This window comes from Spea bombifrons, chromosome 4 (assembly GCF_027358695.1).
Source record: "Spea bombifrons isolate aSpeBom1 chromosome 4, aSpeBom1.2.pri, whole genome shotgun sequence".
NCBI classification, from domain to species: Eukaryota; Metazoa; Chordata; class Amphibia; order Anura; family Pelobatidae; genus Spea; species Spea bombifrons.
In genome coordinates, this window is record NC_071090.1 from 40,056,675 (window position 1) to 40,071,009 (window position 14,335).

The 14,335-nt window shown below is 37.9% G+C and overlaps 1 protein-coding gene across 2 annotated transcripts in view; it reads left to right on the top strand.

Annotated features, from left to right (window-relative positions):
- Positions 1–915: 915 nt before the first annotated feature.
- The window catches only part of CHST11 (carbohydrate sulfotransferase 11), an 86,943-nt gene continuing 73,523 nt past the window's right edge, over positions 916–14,335 (top strand). The window contains exon 1 of one of the 2 annotated variants that reach the window (XM_053463192.1): positions 916–1,393. In XM_053463192.1, the coding sequence (XP_053319167.1) occupies positions 1,276–1,393 (118 nt within the window). In that variant the 5' untranslated portion in view covers positions 916–1,275. The remainder of the gene's footprint in view (positions 1,394–14,335) is intronic. The other variant, XM_053463193.1, reaches the window with a different exon arrangement.

Below are 14,335 nucleotides of genomic sequence, written 5' to 3' on the forward strand. Positions count from 1 at the left end.
AATACAAAGGAAAGTTTGCAAAAGAGCTGTGGTTTTAGCTCCTTCTCCCTCCATTCATTATAAAGTGCAAGTTCCTCCAGCTAGAAATGTCCAGATTGGGAAAATGTCACTGATTTACTTATGAATTTGCCAGGGCAAAGCTCTTAGCAGAAGCTTATTGGGTATGGACCTTCATAACATATAGTAAAGACAAGGAGCTGAAATCAACTGTTTTACCAACCCTTTAGTGTATCGACCCCAAATAAAAAGTGAGCCGCTATAATGCAGGTAAAGGGAATAGGCTGTTTTTAAACTCTCTTCATTCAATGCATTTTGTAGCTGATATGCATTCAGTTTCGTGCAGTCCTGTTGTTACTAGTGTTTACACATTAGTAAATAGGTTTGATAAGAAAATGATCATCTTTTAGAAATAGGTTTTATTATTCCCACAGTGTCACAGTGTCTGACACTTCATAAAAGATGCAGAGTATAGTAGGCAGTTGTCTGTTGCATGAAAGTGTAGTTAGCGTGAATGGACAGCAGATGGCAGTGCTGATTCTAGTCCCATTTAAAGAGGCAGTGGACAAAAGGAGGAGGAGCCGCATGTGCTGCCGAGCGTCATGCTTGCCTTTCCATCCCTCCCTCTGTTAGAGCAGCAGTGACCGGTGTGCAGACAGACAGGCTGCTGCTCTCATGCACATCATTACCACCCTCCTCCCTTCTACTGAGTCACCATCCCTTCTAGATGCCACATTCATATACACTCCGACAGAGCATCCTTTAACCCACACACAGGCTTAGAGGGGCAATGCGCTAGAATCACAATATACAGGACCACACAGGCTGAGTGCATTCATTCACTGGATACTTACTATTGTCAAGGAAGCGCTGGCTTTATGACACTATATACAAACACGAGAGAGAGACACCACAATACATATACAAACATTCAACGCATCACGCAATACACAGACAACTGGATGTAGCGATTCACAGTCAGATTTCCACACACACACACATTCTGAGCGTAGACCAGTGTTAACGCAAGTGGATCTTTATACATTGTCAGTGCAGCAAATGGCTCTTTGTATACATGCATAAAAGCACAACGCTTTTCTTCAGCTGCGGCAATTCATGTCCACTTTTCTCCGAGCAGCTGTATAGCGAGCCAGATAAAACACACCATAAGTTGGCACGACCTCCGCACCCTACAGCAGACACCCTGCCAAGCGGCGCTCGCACGTAGTCCTCTACCTGCGCTTTTCCCCGCTCCTGCACCTGCAGCCGGACAAAGCTATGAAGCAGGCTCTTCTGGAGGTAATGAGGATGAATCGGATCTGCCGGATGGTGCTGGTCACTTGCCTAGGATCCTTCATCCTGGTCATCTTCTATTTCCAAAGTATGTTGCACCCAGGTAAGGCTTCATGTACCCTCCTCATCTGTTTCTATGCTGGCCAGAGCTAGACATATACAGTGATTCGGCGCTGGGAGATGCATAGATATTGGCGCTTAGGGAAGTTCTTCGGTCGGCCTTTGATTTTCTAGCAGTTTCTGGGTATACGGTTTCATTACGCTATGAACAGCGGCAGCGGCAGAAATAAAAGTTGTATATTTCCCTATCTATAGGTCTATGAAAATCCCGGCACTGATGTATGTTTGGGTTGGCGACCACGTTTTAATATAATTTTATTGCGGGATGATGCAGATTTTTTTTTTTTGCTAGATGCACCTGGTTAAAGATTGAAATACTTCCATGTCCGTTATAAACGGAGGCACTGTCCCAGCATCTGAAATCTGTCTTACTGTACGCTATTAGCCATGCTTTTTGTTGTAGTCGTCTGCCGAGAAACCTGCTATGTATTCAGTAAAAGTACTCTATTTTCATGCAAATGTCATGCAGGTGTTTCCGTTTGAAATCATCATTTGTTGTGGCATGTTTCATATATATGATATTTATAGCCGCGGCATGTCGTTTATGGCTCCCTTACTTGTTTTTGAACTGCAAGCCTCATCATTCTAATCCGCCTCTGCGTTACATTCTGTATCTGAAATATTGTGAAAAGTGTTATAATGAAGTTATTTTACTTCTGCGGTCACTAATGTACATTGTTAAGGGTATCGAAATGAAGCCAATGAAGTATATGTGAATGTAAACATGCATTAACTGTTACCGTAATAACCAGTGCCCTGCAATTAATAAATAACTATTTTTACTTTGTAGGTTTGTGACATATTTGATTTTTTTTGTTAATGCAGAAGGAATTTATTTAAATAATTGTATATAGAAATCCATAGAGTTGAGTGTGAGAGTCATAGTCTTATATTGTTGATTTTCTGCTTTGTACATAAGAAATGCGAGGTAGTGTTAACCCTTTGTACCATAAGAGTAAGTTAGGTTTCCACGTTGAGCTATAAGTCCCTTGGACATTAAATGTCATTGATACAAAATTATTTTCCTTAAGCATATTTACCAAGAGTATTACGAGTATTCAAAGAAAAAGATGATCTTTTCAGTACTGAATGTTTGATAGTGGCAATGTTTAACCATTTTGGTGCCGGTAGTGGTAAAAAAAAAAAAAAAAAAATTACAGATATGTTGTGGTCGCTAAACTACCATGAGTATGGGCAATATAACTGGCCAGTGGACCGAGGATCTTACGGATAAGACGGAGCTAATAGTGTTACAGAAACACTGTATAAATCAATATTACTTGTGTTCTATTTGTTGCATCGGGTCTGTTTTTATTTATATTCCAAATGCATTAAAGTATGCACAATGTACAAAAATAATGCCTAATATTTGTGTGACTGCCAGTCCCCTTTTACTTACTATACGGGTAAAAATGAAATTTGTAAGACCTTAGCAGCCGGTGATGTGTTCCCCATGAGTAGGAATCCTCTAATGTGCTGTTTGTGCATAAATCATTAAGTGCGAAGGGTATTAGGGACGCTTGGAAAGTGAAATGTTTAGTATTATTTGTTGTTTTTATATAGCGCCATCATATTCCTCATCGCGGTACAATGGGGTTTTTTTTTGTTTCTCATTTATGCTGCTAGATAGCAGCAAACAGTGTCCAGCGTAGCTTAATATATAGAAACATTTTGTGGGCAGAGAAGGACTATTCGGACCAGCTAGTCTGCCTGTTTTTCCTGCCGTAAAGAATTAAACCTTCATCGGTCTTCGGTCTTGTCTTAGATTCAATGTATGCGCCTTATATGCCTATCCCGTGCATGTATACATTCACTCGCTGCTTAACCTTTACCACTTTTGCAGAGAGGCTGTTTCACTTATCTATTACCCAGTCAATAATGTAAAGCTTCCTTACATTACATCTAAGTCTCTGACCTTTTGGTTTTAGTAACAAAAAAAAAACTCTGTCTTGTCTTTGTACTATTTAGGTAAATTCTAACTGTTACAATTGAACCACAATAGGGATGTTACTTTTTAAACCGTTATGAATGCTAATGAATGCATTGTTTAAAAACTTTCTCAGTGGAATGCAGAAACGTTGTTGTGTTAGATTAGCAAAACATATATGGACCGATTGCCAAGCTGGCACATCTGCTTCATTTAAATAAAGGCAGTCCTTTTTGATTCTAGTCTTTAAAGGACCAAAGACACCAGCCTTTGTGATAAAAAATTAATTGAGGCAATTATTTATTGTTTTATATAGCACCATCAATATTCCGTAGAGCTGTACAATGGGTAGACAGGTTATAGCAAGTAGTATGTAACATAACAAATTGACTTACAGAAACAACAGGTGAAGAGGGCCCTGCTCAAACGAGCTTACATAGAAACATAGAATTCGATGGCAAATAAGAACCGTTCGGCCCATCTAGTCTGCCTATTTTTTCCTGATGTAAGGGGCTTAAACCCTATCAGTCTTTGGTCAGGTCCTAGAGTGAGGAAAGCTTTAAGGTCTATCCCATGCTTGTTTAAATTCCCTACTGTATTAGCCTCCACCACTGCTGCTGGGAGACTGTTCCATTTATCTACTACCCTCTGAGTAAAGTAGAACTTCCTTACGTTACATGTAAGCCACTGATCCTCTAGTTTTAGACCATGAGCTCTTGTGCTAACATTGCTCCTACTTTCATATACACTTGCCTTCTGTACTTTGTTAAATCCCTTTAAGTATTTAAATGTTTCTTTTGCATCCCCCTCTCTCTTCTTTCCTCTAGGTTGTACATATTAAGATACTTTAACCTTTCCTGATATTGTCCTGCAAATTACTTGCCATTTTTGAGATGCTTCATTGCATTGTCTGCTTACCTTTAAGTCATCATAAATGATTACTCCCTCTCTTCCATTGTCACTGACAGTATCTTGCCACCAATGCTATATTCTGCCTTGGGATTTTTACATCCAAGTGCATTATTTTACATTTATTAATATTAAACCGCATCAGTCATTTGCCATTCGAGTTGTTCCACCCGGAATGTCTACCCTGTTGCAGACCTTTGTATTATGTGCAAAAAGACATATCATACCATAAAAACCTTCTGTAATATTACTGATAAAAATATTAAAAAGTACAGGTTCCAATACTGATCCCTGAGGTACCGCACTAGCAACAAGTCCTCCTCTAAATATAACCATTAACTACAACCTTCTGTGTCCTGTCACTCAACCATTGGCTTATCCGTTCACCTATTCTGGCATCCATACCCATAGACTGCAGTTTATTTATATGTCTTCTATGAGGAACAGTGTCAGATGCCTTACTAAAGGCAATATCAACAGCTCTTCCCTCTTCTATTATCTTAGTTACCCAGTCAAAAAAATAGTTAGTTTGACAAGATCTTTCTGCAGTAAACCCGTGCTGTTTCTGATCATGCAAACCATTTGCGTCCAGATATTTAATAATCCTATCCTTTAGCATGGTTTCCATGTTATTTGCCAACTACTGATGTAAGCCTGACTGGTCTATAGTTGGCCGAGTCGTCCTTTACTAGCTTTTTTGTGCAGTGGTACTACGGTTGCCAACTTCCAGTCTTCTGGAACTCCTCCTGTCATTAGTGACTGGTTAAATAGATCTGCTGGTGGTTGTGCCAGGACACCTCAAGCTCTTTTAATAATTTATATAGCGCCACCATATTATGCAGCGCAGGACATTTCAAGTAGTATATAACATGACTTACAGAAACAACAGGTGAGGAGGGCCCTGCTCAAACGAGCTTTAATGAGAACAATTCCAAAACTGAGAAGAGTTCTATTAAATTTAGTCTGTTGTAGATGTAGAATCTTGATGAATCCATGGAAAATGTATGGGTCAAATACAGAGCATTGTTGTAAAGACTGTAAACAACTGTTCCCAACATTAACCAAAGTCAGGGTTACTCACCTGATTAGTAACGGCTGACTCCTTTCTACTCACCTGATTGCTATTAGCCAGAGCCTTTCTACTCAGTCCAGGCTATTTAAGCAGAAAGGCTCATTACCTCCTTGGCCTTGTGTTGTTTCCTGATACCGAGTGTATTCCCCGCTATTCAGTATATTCCCATGTATGACCTCTTTTGGCTGACTTCCCTTCTGGCTCCTGATTACTGGCTTTGATTCTGACTTCACCGATCTCCATACTCCTGACCCTGGCTTGTTTGATTACCCGCTCTGGCTGCTGACCCCGGATACTCTCTTGGATTACGATTTTGGATCATTTTTATTTTTATTAATAAAGGTGTTTGAACTGTCTGTCTCTGGCTGGTTCCTAGTCCCTAACAGAGATGTTCAGTTCTTAATAGCAAACAGGACACTTTTTTTTAGTTGTGTTCTTCGTTCAAACTTGGATAGAAATTAAAAGCTCAAGAACCGCTTAGAAGCCGGTTTGTATGTTCGAGGGAAGATATGTATCTTCCCCAACCCTTACATATGGCTCGTACGGCTTCAAGCTCTTTTTTTTTTTCTTTTTTTCATCAGGTTTGAAAACGAAATGGCAGATTTAGTTTAACATAGCTGGTGAGTGATTTGCACATTTTACACAGATCGCCTAAACCATCTGGGGAAGAAAGTGCTGAAGCTGGTCGGGGGAGCCCACGTAACACGAGGCATTTGTCACAATAAGGATTCCGATTACTGCCTTCCACTGAACGTGCTACGCATAAGGGAAGTTTTAACATACTGCAGTGACACTTGAGCGTACTTTAAAGAGATGCATTGGCAGTGAATAGCTTTCATTAAGTTCTATAGCTGGACAGCTGAAGAACAATGCTAAATAGGCATGGATCAGAAAGCACGCATGATCTTTTATGATCTGTCGGTGTGACTGTGAGCTACAAACTAGGAGAATTTGATATTTTTCAGTGGCACAAATGGGATTTTGGTCTCTACCAAATGGGTTGATTTACTTGAATTCAAAAGTTTAATTTCATGTTTTGATCAAGAATGGATTAAACTTGGTGGTTATTTTGTATAGTAGGAGTTAGAATTGGTTCAATTAACATAGCATGATTGGTCCACTTTTACCACTTTGGTTTTTGCTCTTCTACTGTAAAACACTTGACATTTATACATTTCACATGCATGTATGTAAACGTATTCTTTTGCAAATATCACTATTAAATATAATGCAAAGCTGCACACTGTATAAAATTAAGATCAAGCCAATGAAGATTTCAATCAGAAAAATATAATCAGATTCACCCCGCTGTTGGTGAGCATGTTACGACCGCATTGAAAAGATGTTCTACTAAAGGCATTGTTTGATCTGTGTGTGAGAGGTACGTAAATGCGGTGTTAAATGTCTGATAGCACTAATAATAGAGAGCTCATTTCTGCTATCTAAACCTTCTGGGATTCTATACAGATGCAGAATTCGAAAGCGTCTTCTGCTCCCTTCAATGGATTATGCTGATGTGCAGTCTTGCAAGAGATAGCAAGACCAGCAGAAGGGGAGTTATGTTATGAGAGGCTTTCTGTTAGACAGATGCAGGCTTAGTCTGGTAGGAAGGGGTCATTGCATGGAATAACATGTTAACAATGCTGGCTAATCAAACGAAGACCTCATAATAACTAGGGCAGAATACCAAGTGATTGCTGGTGTTACCCAGTGGCTTTAATCTGCCCCTAAAACATTAACCTTCAGTGTGGTGGTTTGTTAAACCTAAATCTTTGAGGTTTAACCATTGCAAATGTTTATTGGTGTCATTCGGTTGCTATACGTTTTGGCAAGTAATACAACTCCCAAGAATCCCAAAAATAACGAATGAGGTTCGCGCTTAAACAACATACCTGATGTGATACCTGTTGGCTACATTAAACTATAGAGGGTGGTCGATGTGTAATGATGTTGTTGCTTAACGTTATAAAGAGGGTAAAATGATAAATTGGGTATTTCCTTCAAACATTTTTAGATACTAACAGAAGTCAAAGGAGAGCTTTCGCACAGAGATATGTGATCTCATGGCGTGTTTTGGGTTAAAGTAGCCATCTGCCACCGGCAGCGCTAAATAAAACCTAAGACTTATCATTTCATATGGTATGGCAACACTGCTGCCATTCACGGCTGCAATAAAATCATTTATATGCACTTTTATGTATAACACTGATTACCCTTGACCAATGCAATTAAAATATGGCATGCTCAAAATGAAGTTAATGAACCCTGCCAGTAATGGAAAAGCTAATCCATGTACAGACGTGTCTCTTGATGAAATTATAATCAGTACAACAATGTGTTGTGTTAAAATTACATTGGTATGATAGATTTCTTTTTAATAACATGATGGGCTTCCTAAAATGATGTTGCAGTTTTGTTTTTGGTCGGATGCTGTATTAGACTGTTGCTGAGTCCATACAAACCGTTGCTTAAGGCAAAAACTGGTGCCTCGTTCTTCGTCAACTTTTCTCATTAGGGGTTGCCGTGTGACTATCCATCAACAGTCCGTTATTCCCAGCCTATAATGTAGATGCTCTTATTAAGTCATATGTGGATAGGGTAATGGGAAAATATGACGGTATAAGTTACATGGAAACAGAGCACTGTCTATAAATCAATCTGCAAGATATATAGCAATCCCATAAAGTTACCCCAGGCTGTCTTGCACTTTAGTCCATAACACAGCATATATAATTAAAGTCACAATTTAATCAATAACTGCACAGTGTAACACATAATCCCAAAGATCACATGATAAATGTATCATTGTTACCGAAATGTTGAGATCATTCCTACTTATCTGCTTGGTGTATGCTTGGGCTTATGTTATGCGGTTGTGTTATAACGCTTTGATGTTTTTGAGGTTACTTTCATTATATATGCAGTAGTGTGCAGCTATAGAAACCACATTTAAACCTTTTCTCCAGTTATATACAATCGTATGCCCATGCATTCAAGTAAAATTGAATTTATCTTCTTGGTCATCATAGTGAGTCTGTTCTAATCTGACCTTCAATACTCCTGTGCGTGACTGGGTGAATTATAGCGGCCAAGTAGCCATAACTGTTAGACCTAAAAACATTCCTGGTCCTTTCCCTAACACATTATATATTGTATGTTTGTTTGGTTTGTTTCCAGGAGAATTTGGGCTTTCATTTTAAACCATTTTCTTACATATAAAACTAGTTGATGGCACTATTATATAAATAAGCTGGGATAATACTTATTTTTTTTTTAAAAAGATACATTTTCTTTCTCAATTTTACTCCATTTTCTGCATTTTCAACTCCAACATTTCCTGTGGTGTCAGCTGTGACGATGCAGAAAATGTATGCCTGAAGGTCTGTTTGGTCATTTAAATGGTAGATTGTATGTTGTGATATGGCTTTTCGATGTAACTGATTTAATACATTAAGAAAACTATTTATTTAGATTTTATTGATAATCATATTCCTCCTATTTCTACATATCATTGCCGCTTTCAAGCCTGCACAACATTTTGATACCCTCCTACTCATTCTGAGCTTGCAGAAGAGCGATATCATGTGAGTAAAGAGGAATAGTTGGAGATATGTGCATGTAAAGGATACAATAAGGCATTTTGCAGTTTAGGTTGTTCTAATGGCCCTCAAAAGCAATCTTGTCAGGAGCTGGAAATATTCTAAATGAAGTTGCCTATATGCAAGCAGGAGTGTTTCATTGTCATGTGTCAATGTGATAAAATGAGATCACAACAAGAGTCAATTCTTTAACTTGTCACCCTAAGCTTGGGAACCAAACTTGAGAATTTCCAGGTAGGATTATAAGACCTCAAATGAAGTCAGAAGAATTTGCTGATTATGCACTACATAATAGTCAATGAGAACCTAAAGTGTTTATGTGGTTCTAGAAGCTGATGCAGAAGTGAATTTCTGAATGAACCTCACTCATGTGCTTCCATGAATGCGTTGTACCTTTACCTAATCATTTGTGCTTTGTACAAAGGCTACTGCTACCGGTAATTTACAGAGTGCTGCGTTGACTGCCATAACTACAGGGCATATCTGACCTACACCAACTGCGAGGAAGCTGAGTGAGTTCATAATTAGCTTTGTTGTCACAAAACATAATTATGTTGGCATAATGAAATTTACTGTTCCTTTGTCTCGTTTAATAATGAACGCCTGGTTCTTCCTATTACAGGCAATCTGGTATGGCAAATTTAATAAATCTGAAAGACACAGTAATGAAACCGGTCAGGTGTGAATGTGTGCATGGTACAGATTGACATAGCTCCATAGTCTTTGTTCCAAAGATGGTTGAGCAGTGCAGAGCGAGCTGTCTTGGAGTAGAGGAGGCAGATAATGACGTGCCCTTGTATTAGGTGCAATCGCCTTGTATAATTTGCAGTGAAGGCAGGCATGTTTTATTTTTACTAGGCTTTGGGGAATCAATTACCATCTGCTGCTTCTAGCTCACTACAGTAATATGTTCTTGAAAAAAAGATGGCAGCTTTCTATTTTATAGACGACTTCTGCTGCTTTTTATTAGATAAACATTCTGCTCAAGAAGAAAGTTCTTCAGCCAAAATGTAATTTGGTAATTTGCCCTGTTGAATACTTTAATTGAAATTGAAATACGTATACATGCCAATGCATTATGACCTTAAGCAACATAGACTGTTGCATTCTACCATCAAACTTACTTATGACATCATACAGTTTGGGTATGTTATAACCTGATGTGACCATCTGTAAATAGAATATCATCTGATACCATTACTATTATTGGGCCAGCTAGAGCGCATTTTTCCATTGAGGCAGCAAAAAATGAATATAGAATCCATTCATGGTTGGTTTCTGGTTTTTGATTGATTGTGCTCCTTGTTGGATAGTTATTGAGAGTAGGATTCCGATTGAATGAGTTAGAAGACAATGAAAACAAAGCCTTGAAACTCTTTTTTGTGCCTTAGAAGGAGATAAAATAGTACCAGGGGTTAGATTAGTATTATGATCTATCAATGGTAATCTCATCTTTATAACCCCATTTGATGTTAACCCCATAATGGCCCCGTGCTTGAATTAGATATTCCTTTGCTTAATATTTGATATTGTTTAAGCTATTCTTGCAAGTGGCCTGCCTATGTGCTAACTGCCCCACCTAAATTGTACAGCCCTTCGTAATTTGTTGACATTTAATAAAAAAAAATAACTGTAGAAGGAAATCTGCCTGTAATTCCATTGTGTTCTTGCGTGTAGCTGCAGACTTCACTTTGAGTCTAGAAATGGTGTGTGGCGGCAGTCTTCATAGTCTCCTGCCATGTAATTAATATTTAATAAAAATACTGAATTGAAAGCTGTTTCCGCTTTGCAAGCACTTTAGGATATTTATAATCAGAATTCTTAATGTCTGAATGTCTTCTCCATGTACTGGTCACTTGTTGGATATCAGTAGCTATTTTATCATTACAACCAGAAACTGTACTTTTCAAGTGCTTTGTCCTGCAAAACTGGCCCTATAAGAATAAACGTACATTGTCTACATATAGTGCTTCATAAAGCCATACGTTTTTAATTACAGCACATAACACATTCCCGTAGCGCTGCAGGCCGGTTGTGCGCATGGTGTGATGTTGGTGACAAGTGACGAGTTTCCATGACTACCTGTAATAATTGTAGCAGTGTCTTGTGACTGGTAGTTTTCTTGTCCATTAGGATGATCTGTTCAGGACAAGACACACAGGAGCTTATGGCACATTGGCAGCATTAATCCGCCATCCAATTTTTTAGTCATAGACTAAAAAACATTTTGTATATTTTTGCATTTGCCTCGTTTGGTTAACACTTTCTCCCAACCTGCGCACCGTCTTATTATTGTGTTTATTAACACATCTTTCATTTTCCAGCAACTATGTGTTACAAGTGAGACATTTTATCAATGTTACAGAAGTGGCACACAACAGAACACTTGAGTTAAGATTTGTGTTGGTATAATTTTGTGTATGTTTGTTGAATGCACAAAACGCCTAGAGTGAGGGCAGATTCCCAGCATGATGCCGTGGTCGATAATAGCAAAAAAAACTCTCCTGGAGTATCCCATCAGTAACTGTTTAGAGCAGCCATGTATATAGGGTTGGGGTATTGACGTTCCCATGCACTCATGAGCCACCTTTAGATCAGGGATACGTTGTAAAAGCACTCTCTGGATCTGAGCATAAACAGAATAGGGCTTCCAGAGATTTATCAAGAAAGGCGGAATTCGCAAATGAAGCTCCCTTGGTTCCCACATAATCCAGTTCTGCTTGGCTTCTCCTTTGAACCCATGCATAGACGAGGAGTTATTATCTGAGGCTGAAGCATGCTGCCCTTCCAAATCTTCATATCAAAAGCCTTCTCTAAGCCAACTGCGGGATACTTTTTTTTATTTATAATTAGAACGTCCCTTCAAAAAGAGAGAGAGGACAGAAGGAGGTCTCTATTGTGATACATGTGTGTAAGTCTCGCATATATCTTGTTCTCTTTAATTTGTAATCTTTGCCCCCAAAGCTTGTCTTCGCTAAATACATTTGCAACACCAGTATCATGGTTTGCGGCAGCTATTTTCCACGTATAAGAATATGTTATATACTGTCTGTATGTATATTAAAAAAAAAAAAATCACAGACAAATATGGTATTTTTTTCTTAAAAAGTTTTTAGTTTCTGTACTTAAAAACAAGTGTATATTTGTTTAAATTAAAAATCCCAAGTGTCTCTCTTTTTGTAACATTTTTATTTTAAATAAAAATATTCGACATGGACTGAGCAAATCTACATATTAAGGTTGTATCCCCTGTGATGTAATAAATGTGAAAATAGAACCATAAAGCCTGCTTTTTAGCAAGGTGGATACATTCGATCAAAAATGTTCTGTTTGTCCAGTGGGCAGAGTATTTCCTATGTTAGTCTCTGTACAGACAGTGTGAGAGATCTTCTTTAATAGTAGAATAACTTCTTTCAGGGCTTACAGCATCTCCTGTGTTACTTTCCATTACTTAAATTAAATGTAAAGGGCGTAAACCAGAGGAAGATTTTTTTTTTCTGTTTGCATTCAGCATGAGTATGTGCATTAAGTATATTTATACACTGTAAGTTTCCAGCACATATTCCTTTTCATCAGAATCCATAGATTTTAGGCTAATAGGATAAAATTCATAATCTTTTCTCAGCAGCTTAATTTTAACTTTTTTTTTAAAAAAAAATTATTTTACTTGTGTCTATTTTGCATGACAGGTTTTAATATAAAAATAAAATCCACATTCCATGTAATATTTTCAGATATACATTGTAAACCATGTGTACATATATATGTGTGTGTGTATATATATATATATATATATATATATATATATATATATATATATATATATATATATATATTTTAAGAAATGTCACTTTTAAAGATATTATAGCTCAGATCATATAGTGTGCATTACATATTGATGCTCTCAACAATTTTTGTTCAGCAGCCACTGTATTTTACTCCACCATGGTAAACCCTACTCGACGAAGAAATTCACAGATTGAGGGGGTTGGGGTAGAATGGGATAGTCATTTATTTGGGGTCCCATCTGTAATACAGACATCCCTGACAGAGATAATACCTATGCTTGGTAATTATAAATATGCTGATTAAGAACGGATTTCGATTTTACTGAACAATCCCAATGGGGACAGGCTGTACTTGGCTTCTCCTACTGCAAAATGTCAGTGGGTATGTTAACCTTGGAGAGAATTGCCATTTTTGTTTTCAAAATGGTTCCTGCTTTACCATATTCTGTTGTGCAGTTCAGTGAATAGCCTATAGCTGGTTCTTCCTCCCCAAATATATATATTTGTAATTATAAAGTTCAAAAATTACTTTCTAATTTTTACCTCAGAAAGTATGATTTTGTTAGACAGACATATCTTTTTGTGGTAATAGAAGTTAATTTGAAATGCTGCTCAGTTGCAAAGTAATACCAGATTTACCTTAGAAATACTTTTTGATAATTTTCTCTGTTTAATCATTGCAACATTGCTTTTTCAATAGACTTGTAAGAACCTATTAACGCATTGCTCATTTTTTAATTCTATTTTTATGAAATGTATTTTATTATACAAAAAATGAATCATATTAGCTTTCTATAATAATAGGCAATACAGAAAGATACAAAAATAATCTAACTATAAATTCTAATGTGCATTGAAGCACGTAAGTAGTTTTTGTTTACAGCAATGTTGTTGTCATGATAAACTGCAGATTGGGTTAGGAGTGATCCTCCAAAATGTCTAGGCGCTGCAGTATTCACCTAGGAGGTTTTTCGCAAAGGTTGGGCTCAAGAATTGAGTCCTTGTTTGGTTGTTTTTATTATAGTCTGTCCACAATGCTTTCCTTCAATATTCAAGCAAAGATGTCAAGAATTTGAGCGTGTTATGATTGCATTGCTATTCATGCCCCAGTTGAAATAAAAATATACAGAGGGTCAAGGTTCCTAGGCCTAGAGGGCTGAAGCAGGCTGGTGTCTCAGCGAAAGCCGGCTCTTAGTGAATGGGTTTGAGTAATGTGAAGAATGTCCTGTGAAGTGCGCTAACACACGCGTGTGAGAATTCTTTGTGTGGAACTGAAAATGTATCCCCAGTCTTCTATCCCCACGGGCACAAGCTGGAGGAAAACTAGCAGTAACTCGTCAGTATCAAAATTAGTTGGGGTAAACCAAATAAATGGAATCCCTGCATATCTGGTTTAAAGCGAAAAGGTAAAGTTGCTATATAAACTATACCCAGTTCCAATAAAGTGTGTTCTCTTGCATCCTGGCTGGTGTCGTTACTGGTGGCATGGGTCTTTTGGAGACCCTTTTCCCCAGAGAAACAACTGGAGTGTCCACGAGGGTTGCATCCATGGCCATGCACAAGACCCCCCTGATTCCATTTACACTGGTGGCAGCGGTGGGATCTGTTACTCCTCGTACATGGTTCAAAC